Genomic DNA, 17566 nt, shown 5'->3' with positions numbered 1-17566 from the left:
ATGATTTTAAATCTTTTTTTCACTTACCTTTTTCTTTGTCCACTCTAATGACAACCACACATTCATTCCTGCCAATCCGGATGAGTTTGTTTATAGAACGAATACGCCTTCTGGACAACTCACTCAGAAGAATCATGCCTTCGATGTTGTTGTATTCCAGCAAGCTGACATAAGCCCCCATTTCAGCAATAGACCTTACGTTCACCATCACTACATCTTCCACCTCAGGAAATTTGTGCTGATAAAATCTACAACTTAGACCCGGCATTCTGCGATTGAAACAAAAGATCAAGTAAGTGTTCAGTTAAGGTCAATATAAAAAAAGTAAATTTTCCACATCTCACCACTTGAAGAAGTTAATAGTCTTCTCACCTCTTTAAACTTCTTAAATGAAAACAGATGAATGTGTAGGAATCAAACTTTAATTTTTATTTTGCTCCACATTTTGTAAGGCTTGGGTGATTCTCTACCTTCTAGTTTCAGAGGAATCATAAAAAATAGTGACCATCTATAAAGTACTCTGAGACTGAAGGATTAAAGACTAAAATACTATTTTAATACTTCAAGAAATTACTAATGATAGGAAGCATCACTACTATTATAAATCTATCAGTAAAACTAAAGCTACTCTTTCCCCAAGTCAGCTAAGACTTGATATGCTACCATCCACAATATAAGGAGAAGACTCTTCCAACAACTCAAACCCTAACCCTAAGCATATATCAAATGATATACTCTATTGTTTACTATAGCCAAAACTACAGTATCACATGTCAAGATAAAAAATTAATCACAAAAGGTATTAAATTTAGCTAAAATATATCCTCCTCGCTGAATTTTTTCCTATTAAAACAAACTTGAATTTAATTCAGTTACCATAATTTCTAGCTCCTACTTTTCCCATTACTCCAAATATTTTTCTCTTTCATTGAATAGGTATACACAAATCTTGAGAACAGCTTTATAGATCTCCATTAATATACAGCTCAAGTTTCTCTTAACCTCCACATATTAAATACTTAAATTACTTAAAACTATTCCCTTTGATCCACCCAACCTACTTTCAGCACCACTCCTTTTATGATCCACAAGCCTGAAATCATACCATGAGTAGAAACAGATTTTTAAAAGGAAGCTCTCAACGTAATCATAGTTGATGACTTTCATGTTTTTTTAACAACTGATCTACTGTCAAAGCTCAGAAGATAAGCAGTAAGATCTAGAGTCCAATGAAAAATTTGTGAAAATTCATTTACTTATTTTTTTCTTACTAATTGGGAAATACAGCTGCCATTACCAATCTTAAAGATGGAACATCCACATCCAGCTCATACAGCACCAGAGTTCTGTTACAGGGCAGTCTGAGAACGGCTAACTGCACCTGCATGTATCTTCCCAGCAGCTTACCCATTGATTTATACACTTTCTCATTACCTACAAAGTCCTATAATCTGGTCACTGCCTATTTCCCAGAGGTACCACTTTCCCCCTAATTTCCCCATTTTATAGATGAAGAACATGAAGCATGGATTAGGCATCTTGTTCTGTTACTTGCTAACAAGTGATAAGAGCCAGAATTTGAACTTCTTAAACCAAAAGCACTATCAGTATTCACATTCAGTGCTGGAGCATAAAACCAGATTACTGTAAACTTTTAGCATTAATTTATCCTATTTAACAAAAAAATAAAGCAGCATATTAGTAATAGTGGCAGAGACATATTTCTCTTGAAGCTTGACAAAACAGGGATTTAGCAAATAAAGGGAAGTAGACATTCAATGGCCAGAATTACCCACTATAAAACAGCTGAGCTAGTTGTTTCATTTTGTAAACAGAGCTTTTTTCCCCTCTCCCTGGACAACTGTCAAATATATGTATGGAAAGTACTAACATTTGAGGGCTAAAAAACTTTCAAATTGAGTATCAAAATAAATGCCATGGTAATGTGTGAAACAGTTTTAAGAGACTTAACAGGTGTTAACCACTTTTACTTACCAAGCTTCTTCAAGTAGTAAAGCTGATAAATTTGGGGAAGCAAGACTTAACTTGATTGTTAAAGAACATAGGCAACACTATAAAAGAATCTTGAAGGGAGATATGAAAGCTACTGTTTTGAGAGATACAAGTCTCTCTGCAATATATAGTGCAAATAAGAGAATACTGCTGATGTATGCTATTCACAGTAAAAGAAAGTAGCTAGTAAGCACAAAAAGAATCTATTTCACAAAGAACCTGCATACTGGTAGTTAGATTTTGAATCTCCTTATTTATGCTAGTAATGACACTAATTAAAAAAAAAACAGGAAAACAGGAGTCCCACATTAGATATCTATCAGCCCTTCATATAATTTTCAAAGCACCATGACTTCTGTTTGGCCCTCAAGAAGTCCTCAAGTAGCTCAGTGAGCTTTGGGAATAGCTCTGGACACGGGTTCCAGACTTTGCTCTCCTACTTACTAGCCGTGGCTGCTTGGGAAATGAATTCACATTAACCGTAGTTTTTAGTCTGTGCTTCAGTTTTGTGGAGGGTATCAAATGCGACAAAATACATGTGAAAAAATTTGGAAAGTGTAATGTGCTATACAAATATAAAATGCTAAAAGTCATGAAGTGTCATTTCCATTTTGTAATTTAATTCATTAAATTTAACAATTATTTCTGCGGCGTCTACTATTAAAATAAAATATTAAATGATGTCCTCAAGGAAAAAAGCTTAATAAGTGTAACAGAAGCTAAATTCAGGTCGTCTGACATTAAATCCAGAGTTTCTTAACCCACAGAACCTCAATATGCCAGAGTACTACAACACAACATCTGTTCTTCCGTAGAGAATACCCATCTTTTAAAAAAATCAACTGAACTCCAAGGTAATTTCAAATATCCTGCATTGTCAGTAATTCTGCCTGCTCAAATTCTGGTAACGGATACAGGAAGTCCACATTCCTTTCCAAAATAAAGTACGATGTGATAGAGACAATTCCTGTGATAATTCTAATCCGCCTCTGACACTATTATGCTCTCTGAATGCTAGTTTCCCATATAGAAGTGCTACATGGAAAAAAAAATGAAGTGCTACATGAATAAAGGTTTTAAATTACTTCACTGTAGTTGAAATAGGAAACAACAATCTCTACAAACATTACTGTGCGTCTTTTGAAGATCCCTGGAGAATCAATAACTGTCATTTGGCATTAGATGAACTGAGAATAGGACGTAAAGCAACATGTAAGTAATTCTCAAACTGCTGACAGACAGAGTTAACAAGATTTTTTCCTTGAATAACAACTTCAGCAGGGAGAAAAACCAAGACTTCTTTGCTACACCTTTTTCTCCAAGAAACGATGTTTCTTATTTAATGAAAGTTAAAGTAGCCTAAGTTTGGGGGGGGGGGTAATAAAAGACACCTAAAATTCCCTTATCTCATGTGCTTTAGTTAAGCTTAACTATAAGATCACAGCGTGTAATTCTACTAGGCTATTCTCATCGGTGCCGAAACACTGCAAATCGATACTAAGAATAGCCCCTTCAACAGTATCTTTCAGTTTCAACGTAAGGAGTGACTCTTCTACAGAAATGCACAACTCGAGCGATAAGGTGACAGGAGCTTCAATTTTTAAAAGTTAATTAATCAGACGAACAAACTATTCCTGGATCCTTTCAAACCCAGCTCCTGTCAATAGCGTGGCCCATCCTACAGGTTCCTTGAAGTACCCGGTCTGGTTTCCACCTAGAGGTAGTATTTGCTGGGGCGGAAAGAAAAAAAATAGGATGGAATTCTCAGACCCGAAGAGAGCAAAGTGCTCGGCGTCCCAGGGCGGGGGTGTCACTGCGTCCTCCCGAGGCCGCCCCACTCCAGGCACCCCCACTTTAAGCAAACCGAAGAGGCTGTACAGTCACCTATCCCACTTCCCGTCACGAGACTCCTTCGTACCCTGACACTTACACAAACCAGAAAGACCGACGCGGAGCCGGCGGGCGGTGGCCGTCGTGTCGAGACACTTCCCGCGCAGGGATGGGAAAGGGAGGGGGTGGTAGCCTGGGGCCTACGCTCTTTCGACCACCCATGTCACTGGACACAGCCAAAGTCAAACCTTGGAAAAACCGATCTGAGGGACTAGTCACCTGAGGTATGTGTGTGAATCCCGCACTGGGGTCCCGCGCCGCGCTCTTCAATCGGAGAAATCAGACGCCAACCACCCGCAGCAGCCGCCGATCCTCCTCAGCGTGCGCTTCGCGCAACCCCACCGCGCATGCGGAACCACCTCGCAACACGCAAGCGCCGACAGCAGAGCGCCCCTCTTCGTCACTGACCATAGAGTCCAGGTCCTCCGACAACAAGGAAGAATGTGGACCTTGGGAGGACCTGAAAAGTACGTTTTCTCGCTATCTTTAGTTTTCGCCAAATAACCTTCAGGACGCAGGGAAGAGGTAGGACTCTGGTTCCTTGTTCCTGAAAAATAAATCTTTTCTGAAAGCTTCAGTCAACCATGAGGTGGCGCTGTGAACAAAGATGACAAATGGAGGAAGAGAAGGAGTGTACTCTTAGCGCCTGTTCTTCGCCTCGCGCGTGCGGAGCCTTGCACAGCCGCCTGGGAGCTGGAAGGGGAGGGGCTAGAAGGCGAACCGGAATTGAGGGGCGGTTCCGGGGTGCGCGCGTCTCAACATCCGGGCATCACCATCTCCCTGTCCTCGCCCTGTGCCCCCCAATCCCCATGCTGACAGGAAGCGGAAGTGAAAATGGCAGAGCTAGGCCGCCTCTTAGCAACGCGAGGGGAGTCACGTGTCAAAACCAGCTGACTCAGGGTAGAGGAAGACTCAGTGGCTGGGGTTTTGCAGCCCCGATTGTCCGGCCAGGGACCGGAGCCGAATAGTCATCGTCAAAATGTCGGGAAAAGACCGAATTGAGATCTTTCCCTCGCGAATGTAAGTAAAAGAATGGAACGAGCAGCACTCATAGGTTAAGGAACGCCTGCCCGGAGCCGCTGTCTCTCCATACCCTGGCACAGCAGTGAAGCTCCTTATTTCCTGGGCCGACTCTCAGGTTTTCCCAGTCTCTTCTCGTGAGTCCGGGTCGAGGGCCTCTGAAGGGTCCCTCACACATTCCTCTGGGTGAACCAGACTGGACCGTGAGAACAGGCCCGGCCAGCTGGCTTTTGTGGAGGTCCGCTGAGTTTACTGTTAGTGTCACACATCACATTGTAAAGTGGATATTAATTTACATATATTTACCACTGAACTGTGAGCTCTCTCCAGGCTGAGAGATGTCTTGGTTATTAAGTCCACATAAAATGTTGCTTGAATGAACCCATGGGTTGGACCGTTGAATTATTAGCTTTCTCTTTTGGCCTGAATTCTTTGGCAGAAGAAATAGCGTAGCTCCTTAGGTGTTTGACTAGTCTGTAAAGAAAATTTTGACGTTTTCTCAAATGTGCCTAACAACGTGTGGAAAGTGAAGACTGCTCTTATTTGCCGTTGCCTCCTCTTTCTTTCTCTTTTTTCAGTGAGAAGCAGAAAATCAGTTTTGACTCTGACATTTAGATCTGTTGATTGTGGTCCTACCTTTTGTTTTTCTTCAATCCTGATTTTTTCTCAGCATCTCCAAGGACTCTTAAAATAAGAGTTACATTTAAACCCTAAACTTAGATTTCTGTCTCTGCCTGAGTGGATATAACTCTTAATGAAATGAAGAGGGCTTTGTTTTTGTTTTTGTTTAGTTTTTACCTTGCCTTCTGACTTTCTAATAGCTGTTTTGGGAAGCAAGTCAGTTGTGGAGAAAAGCAATGCTGTGAAATAGATAAGCATCAGGTCTCCCCTGGGGTAGTGAGAACTGTAGCACTCCCGGTTAATGAGTCTGGCTCCTCCAAACCTCTGCACTGAGAGACCACCAAACTCTAGCATGGCTTCTAGCAACCTAAGACTTTGTTCTTAGGACTCCAGCCCCCAGTAAAATGCCTGAGAAGCCTCATTGCAGCCATGAGAATATACTGTCTGTATATTCTAGGCCTCTGACCTCCCTTCCTTAATTGCCTGCTAGCAGACACAGCTGGCCTGATCACATTTCCATTGCACAGCCTCTCACTCTACTTGAATCCACTCTCACTCCCCTTCCCTTATTTCAAAATGCCTAATCACCTGTGCACAAATTGGAATGGAGCTCAGCTGTTTCCCCTCAGATGGTTACTGAATAATACCGGTCTTTACTGCTTTAATATCAGGCTGTGTTTATCTGTGATAGTAGAGTGTTAACTTTTTTTGTTTTTGTTTTAACTTTGACTAAGAGGTGAAAATACACTTCTTTGGGCTTTGATAAGAAGAATAGGTTTGTGAAGGTGAAAATTGCTGTGAGAGCACTGAGCTTGCCCATTGAGAGGAAAATCAAGTGCTGTAACTAACCGCTTCTCTAAAATTTTCCCCAAGGCTTATCAGCAGGTACTTTGTCATGTAGTCAGATGTCTTTGATTCAGCTGTAAGCAAAGTCATTATCCTAGCTGAAGGTCAAACATTTTTTGAAGGGTTGAGCAGCTCTGGAACTTGTAAAAGAACAGGTTTTTTTTTGTTTTTTTTTAAAGAGCTGGACTAGAAAATACACTAGTAACTTCTGTTTCAGACACTTCCACCTTACAATTAACCTGTGAAATGGGGTTGTCACCCACTTAGGCACCAGAGAGAGGAAAATAAATTTACAGTGGAAGCAAAAGAGGCATGAAGGATTTGGAGTCAACAGAAGTCAGTCAAATCCAGGTTCTACTACATACTGGCTATAAGCCCATGGGCAAGTCAGTCTCTGTGTCTCAGGAATTAAAATCTTTCTATTTCACAGAGGTGCCACTACCTAGGAGAAAATTAAAATTAGTATGGTAAATTCAGTTTTGCCAACCAGTTCACCTTTCACTGTAAACTTGCTGCAATCTGCAGTACTAGGATTGGACTTAAATTTGATTCAACTCTTTGAGTCTAAGTTCTGGTGGTTAGTGTCAACAACACAGTATGTTAAATGTACACATTGGGGTGGATGGCTCCTGCTCAGGCTGGAAACTGAACCAGCCTTACTTGATTAGACCTCCAATGAGGACAGTCTGTGCAGAGTCAGCCACTGATAGTTTTTCAAAGAGAACTGTTCACCTGATGGGATTTATAATCTTGGAAGGGAGGCAGTATGGTACATAGTTGGGGTACAGTGGACCTAGGTTTGAACCTTGGAGACTTGGGCAAGTCACTGGAGTCAGAAGCCTGGGTCAAGAGCCTGCTCTGCCAACATTCTTTGACAGAATCGCAGCCATATTTTTTAGATGGATCTCCTAGAAAAATGGAAATAAAAACAAAAATAAACAAATGGGACCTAATTAAACTTAAAAGATTTTGCACAGCAGAGGAAACCATAAACAAAACAAAAAACAACCTACAGAATGGGAGAAAATATTTGCAAGTGATGCAGTCGACAAGGGATTAATTTTCAAAATATACAAACAGCTCCTACAGCTTAAAAAAACAAACAAAAAAAACCCACCCAGTCCAAAAATGGGCAGAAGATCTAAATAGACACTTCTCCAAAGAAGGCATACAGATGGCCAACAGGCACATGAAAAGATTCTCAGTATCACTAATTATTAGAGAAATGCAAATCAAAATACAATGAGGTATCACCTCACACCAGCCAGAATGGCCATCATCAAAAAGTCTACAAATAATAAATGCTTGTGGAGAAAAGTGAACCCTCCTACACTGTTGGTGGTAATGTAAATTGGTGCAGCCACTATGGAGAACAGTATGGAGAGTCCTTAAAAAATTAAAAATAGACTTACCACATGATCCAGCAATCCTACTTCTGGACATATCCAGAGAAAACGCTAATTTGAATATATATGCACCCCGGGGTTCATAACAGCACTATTTACAGCCAAGATATGGAAGCAGCCTAAGTGCCCATTGACAGATGAATAGATGAATGTGTACACACACACACGACTATTACTCAGCTGTAAAAAGGAGTGAAATAATGCCATTTGCAGCAACATAGAGATTGTCATACTAATTGAAGTAAGTCAGAGAAAGACAAATAACATCATTTACATGTAGAATCTGAAAAAAATGATACAAATGAGCTTACTTGCAAAACAGAAACAGACTCAGACATAGAAAACAAATTTATAGTTATCAAAGGGGAAATGGGGAAAGGGATAAACTAGGAGTTTGGGATTAATATATATAAAATAGATAATCAACAGAGGACTACTGTATAGCACAGGGAACTATATTCAATATCTTGTAATAGCCTATAATGGAAAAGAACCTGAAAAAGAATATATATATGCATAACTGAATCACTTTGTTTACACCTGAAACTAACACAACATTGTAAATCTACTTCAATTTAAAAAAAAAAAAAGGAAAGAAGATTCTGGTCTGCCTTTTCTTCACTGAGTGACTGTGAGAAAGTTGTTTCACTTTTCCGAGCCTCATTTTCCTATCTCTCAAGATAATGTCTAAGATCCCTTCTGGCTGAAGTGTTGTCATAGGAAGCCTTTGGCCTGCAGTAGATTTCAATATCATCTAAGAATTTACCCAAAGGTTTAACAAAAACTGTTTTGCAGTTGATTATATAACACCAGTCATATGAAATTATATCTTCTTAAACAAATGACTTAGTTATACAATTTATTATTGAATCTTATTACCCCCCCTTTTTTCCATTATTCAATTTTACCTGGTAGCAAGAGCAGAAATGCCAACTTTGCTGTCATTTTTTTGACTTTGGTATTGGGGTTTCTGATGGGAAAAGATTGAAATAAGGAGGTACGGAGACTTCAGGGGCTTATCACTTCTATGTCACTTGTCACCTAGAGTCATTTACAAATTTATAAAATGGTGGTAGGGTCTTTGATGATATCAGAACACTTCAGTGCCATACTTTTAATGGGAAAAGTAATTAGTAGTTGTAATAAAATGCAGAAGGTACAACAAAATGTAGTAGTAAAAAGTAAATCCTTTTTTTTTTCCTACTCAGCCTCATTTTCCAAAGAAAACTGTTACCAGTTTCTATGAACTTCTCTAGAACTATTCTCTTGATTTATATAAGCACATTTATCCCTTACTTTGCATAACTTAAGACAACGTAATATCAGGAGTACATGTTGATCTACCTTCCTCTTTTTTTTAATGGCTGCATATCATTCCATTTTATGATGAAACATGATTTGTGGCACATTTAACTTGTTTCTACCCTTTTGCTATTACAAATAAGGCTGGAGTACTCATCCTTAACCTTTATATATGTTTTTGTGTACATGTGGGGAGTAAATCAATAAGATAAATCTCTTAAGGTGGACTTCTTGGTGCGGAAGGTTAAGTGCACTTCAAATTTTGGTATATATTTGTGGGCAGATTTTTGTTTTTACTCCTTAGTACATCTCCAATAGAAACGTACTGTTTTAACTCACAAGTCATATAAATATTTAAACTATGCTGGCATCATGAAATAGGGCTCCTGATATGTTTTATTATGATTTAATAAATACTTATTAAGTAATTTATTAAATACTTACTTATTAAAGAGTTGTTTCTGTTTTAAATAAGAAAGACTTTTCATTTGTAGAAGACTGAATGTGGAAATCTATACTATTGAGATACCAGTTAAGCCTATCAGCCACAAATGCTGTATATTCTTACTCCCGTGACATCAAGGAATAAAGCGTAATTTTAATACCGTGTTAGGGAACTATTTTTATTTCTTTTAAACGATGGGAATAAATGTCTTCAACTTTGTTTCTGTAGGGCACAGACCATCATGAAGGCTCGGTTAAAAGGAGCACAGACAGGTCGAAACCTCCTGAAGAAAAAATCTGATGCCTTAACACTTCGATTTCGACAGATCCTTAAGAAGATAATAGAGGTAGAATGAACTTTGCTTAGAACAGTATTTATTTTAGGAGTATCTGTGGAAAATCCAGCATGGCCACTGGCATTGTAATTTTTTTCTTTCAAAAGTAAAAATGTCATTATAATGTAAGAAGTTTCAGAAAGTTCATTATTTAAATTCAAACTCTTTACTCTTGCCCCCAAAGCCCCACTTGATCTGCTCTGGTCCCTCCCTGCCACTTTTATCTGATTCTGAGCTTTTTTCTAACATTCTTCTCCAGGGCCTTTGCATTAGCTATTTCTTCTGCCTGAAATGCTCTTTGCCCAGTATTTCTTATAACTGCTCCTTTGGCCTGTCTGGTAACTTTCTACCCACCTATCCCAGTTTTTCTTCTCATTGAAAAAAAATTATTGGGTATTTTCAAACATTAAGTATTCCAGATATATTTTTGAAGCACTGTGCCATTAGGAGTTTGACTGCACTGCAGTGAATTTGAGAGATTAATTTGAGCAAATTGGCATGGACCAATTTAGGAATAAGATAGGCCCTGTAATAAAGATTCGGTTTTCTGTTTCTTAGTATCTTTATTCTAATCTTTGAATTATAAAACTCGTGGTTTTGCAACATTGTTAGTAACCATAACCCAATTATTGAAGCAAAATTGGAAATTTTTTAATTTTATCATTACCAAATCAATATTTACATGTATACCTGGCATAAAATACCAATGGGTATTAAAGGAACATGATTATGATATGATTTTTTCCTTGTAAAAGAACTTTGTTGAATTGGCTGTTGGATTATGCTTTTCCAGACTAAAATGTTGATGGGTGAAGTGATGAGAGAAGCTGCCTTTTCACTTGCTGAGGCCAAGTTCACAGCAGGGGACTTCAGGTAAGAAGACTTAAATGGGGTGTTTGAAAAACTAATACTTTCATGTTCATAATTTCATTTAAAAGCCACTTTCTATTTTTAAAAAAAGCATTAAAGACAAATGATACAGTAATAATAAGGAAGTACACTTTTAACCCCATCACCTAAACACTGTTGTCTTTACTACTGCCCACATGTATCTGTTATATAGTTAACAGGCACAGGATACTTAATATTTTATAGTCTGTTTTCATTTAACATTGTATCATAAACATTTCCCCTTGTTTTCACAACTGCATAATCTTTCTCTAGATATATGATAATTTGTTAACATTTTCCTCTAATGGTGGGTTTGAGTTGATTTTCAGATTTATAGAATATTGGAAAAGGTGCTGTGAACATCCTTATGTATATATATTTTTGTTTCTATTGAATTATTTCCTTAGGAAAATTTTTGAGAATGGAATTGCTTGTTTACAGGGCATGAATTTTATGGCTTTTGTCAGTACATGCTTAACAAAGCATACAAAAATGGCTTAGTTGTTGCTTTGCATATGTTATGTTTAGTTATGTTACTTGATTCTCCAAATAAGCTGTGAGGTGGACCAGGCAAATATTGTTATCCTCAGTTTAAGTTCAGTGCCCTCCTGAAGTCAAATGACTATTCAAGGGCAGAGATGGAATTGTTTTCAGGGTTTTTGATTTTAGTCTTCTTTACCCAGTGATATAATGCCTCCATTCTTAGTTTGTGTTATCTGGGAGCATTACGCACGGGCAGTCTTATAGCTTGAGAGGCATAAGACCTTTTGAAGTAGTAGACTTTAATTTTTGCCAGTGTTTGTAGGATAACAACTTGCATTGACTTTTCTGTGAGAGAGAGGGACTCAGTAGTGTGTGAGTGTGTTTGAGGGTGGTCGAGGGGAAAACACTTTATTTTGTGATAATAACTGGTAGAGAGTCAGACAAAGCCAGATGGATGTTAGACAGGTTCCAGGGTGGAGGAATTGAACTGCTTAGCCAAACATAGAAGATTTGAATAACAAATCTAAAAGGAAGGAATGTTCTTCTCCAAATTACATTAGTGGAATGAAAATCCCTGAAGTCACATCCATGCACCACACGTCTGATGGAAAACTCAGGGAGTCCCTGTATGTTAAAATCATTCTTCATGTTCTTAAGGGTGATATTTGAATATTGTTCATTCTTTGCTCTCTGAGGCCCTCCGCTGGCAGCAGTGATTGTTCTTTTCTGAAAAAAGACAATCATCAAAACATACTTAACAAGTTAACTGCCATGTCACGCAAATATGGGTGACGGTTGTATTTCCTCAGGGGCACTCGGTCCACAGTGGGCCATCAACATTTTTTAATTGTGACATCTTACTCTTGTTGAAGTTGCTTGATATGTTCATGTTGGTTTATTTCTCAGTCTAAAAACTACATCAGTCCCTCTTCCTCTTTTGCAGCACCACAGTTATCCAAAATGTAAATAAAGCCCAAGTGAAGATTAGAGCAAAGAAAGATAATGTAGCAGGTAACTGTTCAACTCTTTACTACCCTCAGGGGAGAAAAGGCAACATTTAAGATTAATCTGTTTATATAGCAAGATCTTCGTGTCCCAGTGATTAAAACCACTGTTAACTGGTGGTTGCCAAGGGATGGGGCTAGGGGAAGTATGGAGAGCTAGTTACTCAGTGGATATGAAGTTACAGTTATATAGGATAAATACCTTCTGGAGATCTGCTGTATGATATCGTGCCTACAGTTCACAGTATGGCGTTGTGCACTTAAAAACTTAAGAAGGTAGATCTTACGTTGAGTGTTCTTAACATGCACGCACATGAAAAGAGACACAAGGTAATGGATAGGTTTATTATTGGGATTGTGTTATGGGTATATGTATATGTCTAAACTCATCAAAATATATACATTAAACACGTGCAGGTTTTTTTTGTATACTAAGTATATTTCAAAGCTGAAAGAAAAAAATTGTAAAAACAGGATCCCTTACTACTCAAGATAATTTGATTTTTGAATAGGCATGAACACTTAAGAAGGCAGGTTCCTAAATTCATTTAGTGAAACAAGTTACAATTCCAGATAATCTCTTGACTTTTAAGTATTTGCTGAGAAAGAAACACAAGAGATGATGGTTAAGAACTAGTACTTTAAGGACATATTTGTGCATTCATATGTTTCTCTGTTTAACAGGTGTTACTTTGCCAGTATTTGAACATTACCATGAAGGAACTGACAGTAAGTTTGAAACTTTACGTGTGGGTCTCTGGGTTCTCCCCTTTCCTCTTTAAATGAACTGTATTCTGGAAAATGGTGCTAGGTAGACCTTCTTAGAGTTCACTGGTTCCAGTATTGGAAGCCTTCTTATCAGATACAGTTGGGACAATAGTTTATCAGTTAACCAAAAAAAAGTATTATGGCAGAGAGTCATAAAACATTGTACATGGCTTAAAATATTTTAACCTAGAAATATATAAATATAGAATTGTTTGCTGTTCTAAAAATACAAGGCCATGGTCTTTCTTTGAGTATGAATCCACATTAGACTTCCATGTTGTCTTTCTGCATAAACCACACTCATAAGGCATTGTTTATAATTTCCAGTTTGGGTCTCTTTAAAGTAGAATAAGATCTTACACACTGATACAGTCTGAATGCTGAATCTTCCTCAATTTTTGTAGCCAGCCTGCTCTCAACTTTTTATAATTGTCTCACCTTTTCCTAATTTGACAGCATGTTTTGGGTAGTAATGCCTCTTTACTGAGCCTTTCCAAAGTAATCAACATTTTTTCCCCATAGAAACAATGTTCTTTGGCCCTCATATTTAATTGGTTCACATAGAATATTTAGTACAACTTGAATAAAGGAGTATTATAGAGAGTCACCTGTTAAAAGAGGGTGTCACTGTATTGGGGCATCAGGCCACATGATCTACAAAGGGAAGGCGTGCGTGGGTTAATCGGCAAGCTGGCCAAGTGAGGATTGGTCAAAAGCTTTTCCTGTAGCTATACTTAGAAGAGTATCCTTGGGCAGAACTATTCAGCAGCATGTCCCACAGTGTTTGGGGAGCCAAATGGGCACTTCCTGTTTGCATTTAGCAGCGTTAGTGAATTTGTTTTTCAATGTTCGATATTGTTCTGACTTATCTTCTTTTTGGGGAAGATTATTTTCACTCTAAATATGAATGTTGTCTGACTGGTTCTTTCAGGTTATGAATTGACTGGTTTAGCCAGAGGTGGGGAACAGTTGGCCAAACTGAAGAGGAATTATGCCAAAGCCGTGGAACTACTGGTGGAACTAGCTTCTCTGCAGGCAAGCGGAAGAGCCAGAGATGTCCTGCACTCTGATGCCTGATTGCCGAGTGGGGGAGATTCAGGGCTTGAATCAGAGCATACGGCACTCAGTACTTCAAACTGTTTCCATGAACCTGTGTTAAACAAGCTAAATGAGTTTTGTTTACTGAAATAGTGGCTTCTGCACCACTGTCCGTACTTACTGACAAAATGTTGGTGCAGTGGTATAGTTGCAGTCTTGGCTAGGTGAGAACAGGGACAGTCAATACTAGATTTAAATGAAAATACAATATGGTTTTTGCATGAAAGCCATTTTTTTCCCTTTGTGGCCAGTTAGTATGTATCTAGGTCATTAGTGTGTGATTCTCTCCTCTTGCCAGTTTTATAGTTTTAGGTGAGTCTAAAGTAAACAGGTTCTAATAGAATGGAAATAATGTTAGCTCTGTGGAAATCTTACAGGAATTTTCTGTATTTTAAGTATGTTGAAAAGACATAGTCTTGGTTTCCAGATGCTTTCTTCACATGTAATCTGGGTGAAGCCAAGTGGACAGGGCATGATTAGGAAGACTTTGTGCTTACATTATTAATTTGTGCTCTTATTTTAGACTTCCTTTGTTACTTTGGATGAAGCTATTAAGATAACCAACAGGCGTGTAAATGCCATTGAACATGGTGAGTGTAAGCTGCTGTGAGCTCATTCATCCTTTTGTCCACACCTCCACATTTGTCACGCACCTGCCAGGAACCAGGCACTGGTTACCTGGAGAATGAGATGTTGCCCCTCTCCTCAGTGGGAAGGGCAGTGAGTCAGTAGAACAGTCAAGTGTTAATAAACCCTTTGATAGAAGTATGTGTATGATTTGGAGGGGAGTTACAGAGCAGAGCAGTGATTTAAAAGTTACGGAACGTTTTAATGTTTTCTGGTTATTTGTGAGTAAAGGGTGAAAAGTATTTCTTAAGAGCCCTAGTGTTTTCTTTAGTTCTTTCCAATGATTGATAAAACTTTTGAACACACGAAGTATTTAACTTTAAATCTCTCTCCCTTAGGCCGTAGGTCCTGTTCTCCTGCTGTTCTCCTTGGTTTCTAAAAATAAGTCCCAATCGCTGCATTTATTTTCCATCGTTCATTTCATTATTTTAAAACTATGACTGCTGAGTGTTACCACAGTACTTTTTTGCCCAAGAAACTCATTTTTCATTAAAGAAACATTTATTCAATTTTAAGGTAAGAAAGGAGCAAAATTTGAACAGCAAAAAACTTATTTTGCTGGGGCTCTATTAGTCTGTTAAAGAGGAAGTTACATCATTTTTTAAAAACTCAAAGCACAATTCCCGACTGCTTGGTAGTAACAGGCCTTGTAACAGTTCCAATTCTCAAGGAGTTTGCATTTTAGAAGCAGATTAGACAAGTTCTGTATAAAGTAGAACCTTATGACTGACACAGAATTCAGCTTACTATATTCTCTGCTCGATGCTCCACTTTTTAACAGTGGATTGCTATTTAAAATACCATCTGTGGTTCAGTGTTATATATTCATATAAATGCAGTATATTCAGTGTTTATAGAATGGCCCAGCATTGCCTGTCCATGGGAAAGACGGAAGAAGGGCATATACCAAAATGCTTATTGTAGTTACCATAGGGTAGTTGGATTATACTTCATTTTATTCTTATGATTTTTTTTTGCATTAAATGTACATTTATTTTACAATTAGAAAAAATAAGTCACTATTGTATAATCACTGGCAATTTGAAAAAAGGCTTGAAATTCTCACATATATATGTATTTTTAAACCCTAGTCATCATTCCCCGGATTGAACGCACCCTTGCTTATATCATCACAGAGCTGGATGAGAGAGAGCGAGAAGAGTTCTATAGGTTTGTTGGAATTGGCAGTTATTGATCATTTTTAATTTTTCCATGTTCCAAAGACTCGATTTGCTGAGACTTGTTGGGTTATGTTCTTTAGAATTAGTACAACTTGTATTTTATTCTGATGAAGTAAGAAGCAAGAAATAAGACTGCCCAAGGCTGTGGAGACAAATCTGTGCCAGACTTCGCACGTATGTGAAATATGGCACGTCTGGCAACTTAGACCCTTCAGGGAAACTCTCAGTAGCCTTGACAGTTCTTTAAAATGAAACAGTGATTTAGAATGAGCATCTCCCACATAAAAAATAAACTGGAATTAATTAGTCAATTAACAAATACGTATATTATTTTGAATATGTTCCAGGAGAAAGTATAAAGTACTTGGGGGCATTATGTAATCAGAGTTGAGAGAAATGATGCATATACATGAATTAGCCTTGAACATTTAGAACTAGCAGGGAATAAATACTGAACAGGTGGTGTGCAGAAGTCAGTGTGCCAGATTCAGAGAAGTGGGAGACGGGTGAAGGTAGGCATATTCAGGGAAGACATGGTTGTCTTGGACCTTGAGTCGTATCTGAGTATGATATCTAATTATCAAAATTTAGTTTCTGCCCTTCAGTGAGGTTCAGAGTTGTGGTCCAAACTGATTGATCCAAAATTTTAATGAATGTCTGAATGCTCAGAATCTGTTCCATTATCAAGGGTTGGATTTCAAAGTTTATTCACTCTGAGAATAGGAACTTCCAAAATCAAGTTACTAGCTTAAAATATGTGTGTATTCTACCTCAAATCTTTTTTTTTAATGGGTTATAAGTAAATTACTGAAACTGAAATTTGTAGTAGAATTTTGTTCTACTATATAGGCGTTTACTATCCTTGTTACAAAACTAGAAGAAATGAATTCTACTTAGTACTGAAACAATGTTCAGAAAATTCCCTCCTTTATTTTACAGGTTAAAGAAAATACAGGAGAAGAAAAAGATTCTCAAGGAGAAGTCCGAGAAGGACTTGGAGCAACGGAGGGCAGCTGGAGAGGTGATGGAGCCTGCTAATCTTCTGGCTGAAGAGAAGGATGAGGATCTCCTGTTTGAATAATCTTTCCTGCTCTGGTTCTTTCAGAAGCCCTAACATGGCACCACTTTAATTCACACTCTGTAGGTTTGGTATGTGTGGCTATTTGTTTTTCGGCTTAAGAATTTCACTTGTCATAAAATTTCTCTAGATGTCCCTTTATGGGATTACCTTTGCAAAATCATAATTCAGCAACCATTTATCACTGATGAGATTTGTAGAACCTGCCCAGGAACTTGTAGAATTTATTCTGCAGAAGTGTCACTCTACTCCATTTGTACGTATGCTACAGGTATCTGCTTACCAAGCATATTAAGAGCTCTCCCTTAGGAAACAGCAGTGGTCTCAGGCCAGCAACTGCCGGAGCAGCCTTTGTTCCCACCTCCTTGCACACCTTGGCGCTGTTACCTGAGATTGCTGCAGCCAGCCTTGTGTTACTTATTGTGGTACTTCTCAAGCTTTATGAAAACCTTCACTTATTTTTTCCTTCAATGGCAGATCTCTGTCCTGTCTGTCATGGGAACAGGTTTGCCAATTCAGATGTGACTATGGTATAAACAATAAAATGATTTAAAAATGA

At 38.2% G+C, this 17566-nt stretch overlaps 2 protein-coding genes across 3 annotated transcripts in view; one reads left to right on the top strand and one right to left on the bottom strand.

The window, feature by feature from the left end:
* Positions 1 to 4513, bottom strand: part of EIF2S1 (eukaryotic translation initiation factor 2 subunit alpha) — a 16399-nt gene extending 11886 nt beyond the window's left edge. The window contains exons 1-2 of the mRNA XM_015241499.3: positions 4123 to 4513; positions 28 to 269 (exon numbers count right to left, since the gene is read on the bottom strand). Coding sequence (XP_015096985.1) covers positions 28 to 268 — 241 coding nt within the window. The 5' untranslated portion in view covers position 269; positions 4123 to 4513. The remainder of the gene's footprint in view (positions 1 to 27; positions 270 to 4122) is intronic.
* Positions 4410 to 17566, top strand: ATP6V1D (ATPase H+ transporting V1 subunit D). 2 transcript variants are annotated; one of them, XM_072963261.1, is made up of 9 exons: positions 4410 to 4428; positions 9772 to 9889; positions 10671 to 10750; positions 12195 to 12262; positions 12940 to 12984; positions 13955 to 14058; positions 14645 to 14711; positions 15840 to 15918; positions 16869 to 17566. In XM_072963261.1, exons 2-9 carry the CDS (start codon positions 9785 to 9787, stop codon positions 17008 to 17010), a joined length of 690 nt encoding a protein of 229 aa, XP_072819362.1. In that variant the 5' UTR covers positions 4410 to 4428; positions 9772 to 9784; the 3' UTR covers positions 17011 to 17566. The 2 variants fall into 2 exon arrangements, with proteins under 2 accessions (XP_072819362.1, XP_006207014.1); XM_006206952.4 differs by lacking the exon at positions 4410 to 4428 and adding an exon at positions 4650 to 4923.

The sequence above is a fragment of the Vicugna pacos genome, chromosome 6, assembly GCF_048564905.1.
Source record: "Vicugna pacos chromosome 6, VicPac4, whole genome shotgun sequence".
In the NCBI taxonomy this organism is placed as follows: Eukaryota; Metazoa; Chordata; class Mammalia; order Artiodactyla; family Camelidae; genus Vicugna; species Vicugna pacos.
This window is presented reverse-complemented; position numbering and strand designations above follow the sequence as displayed.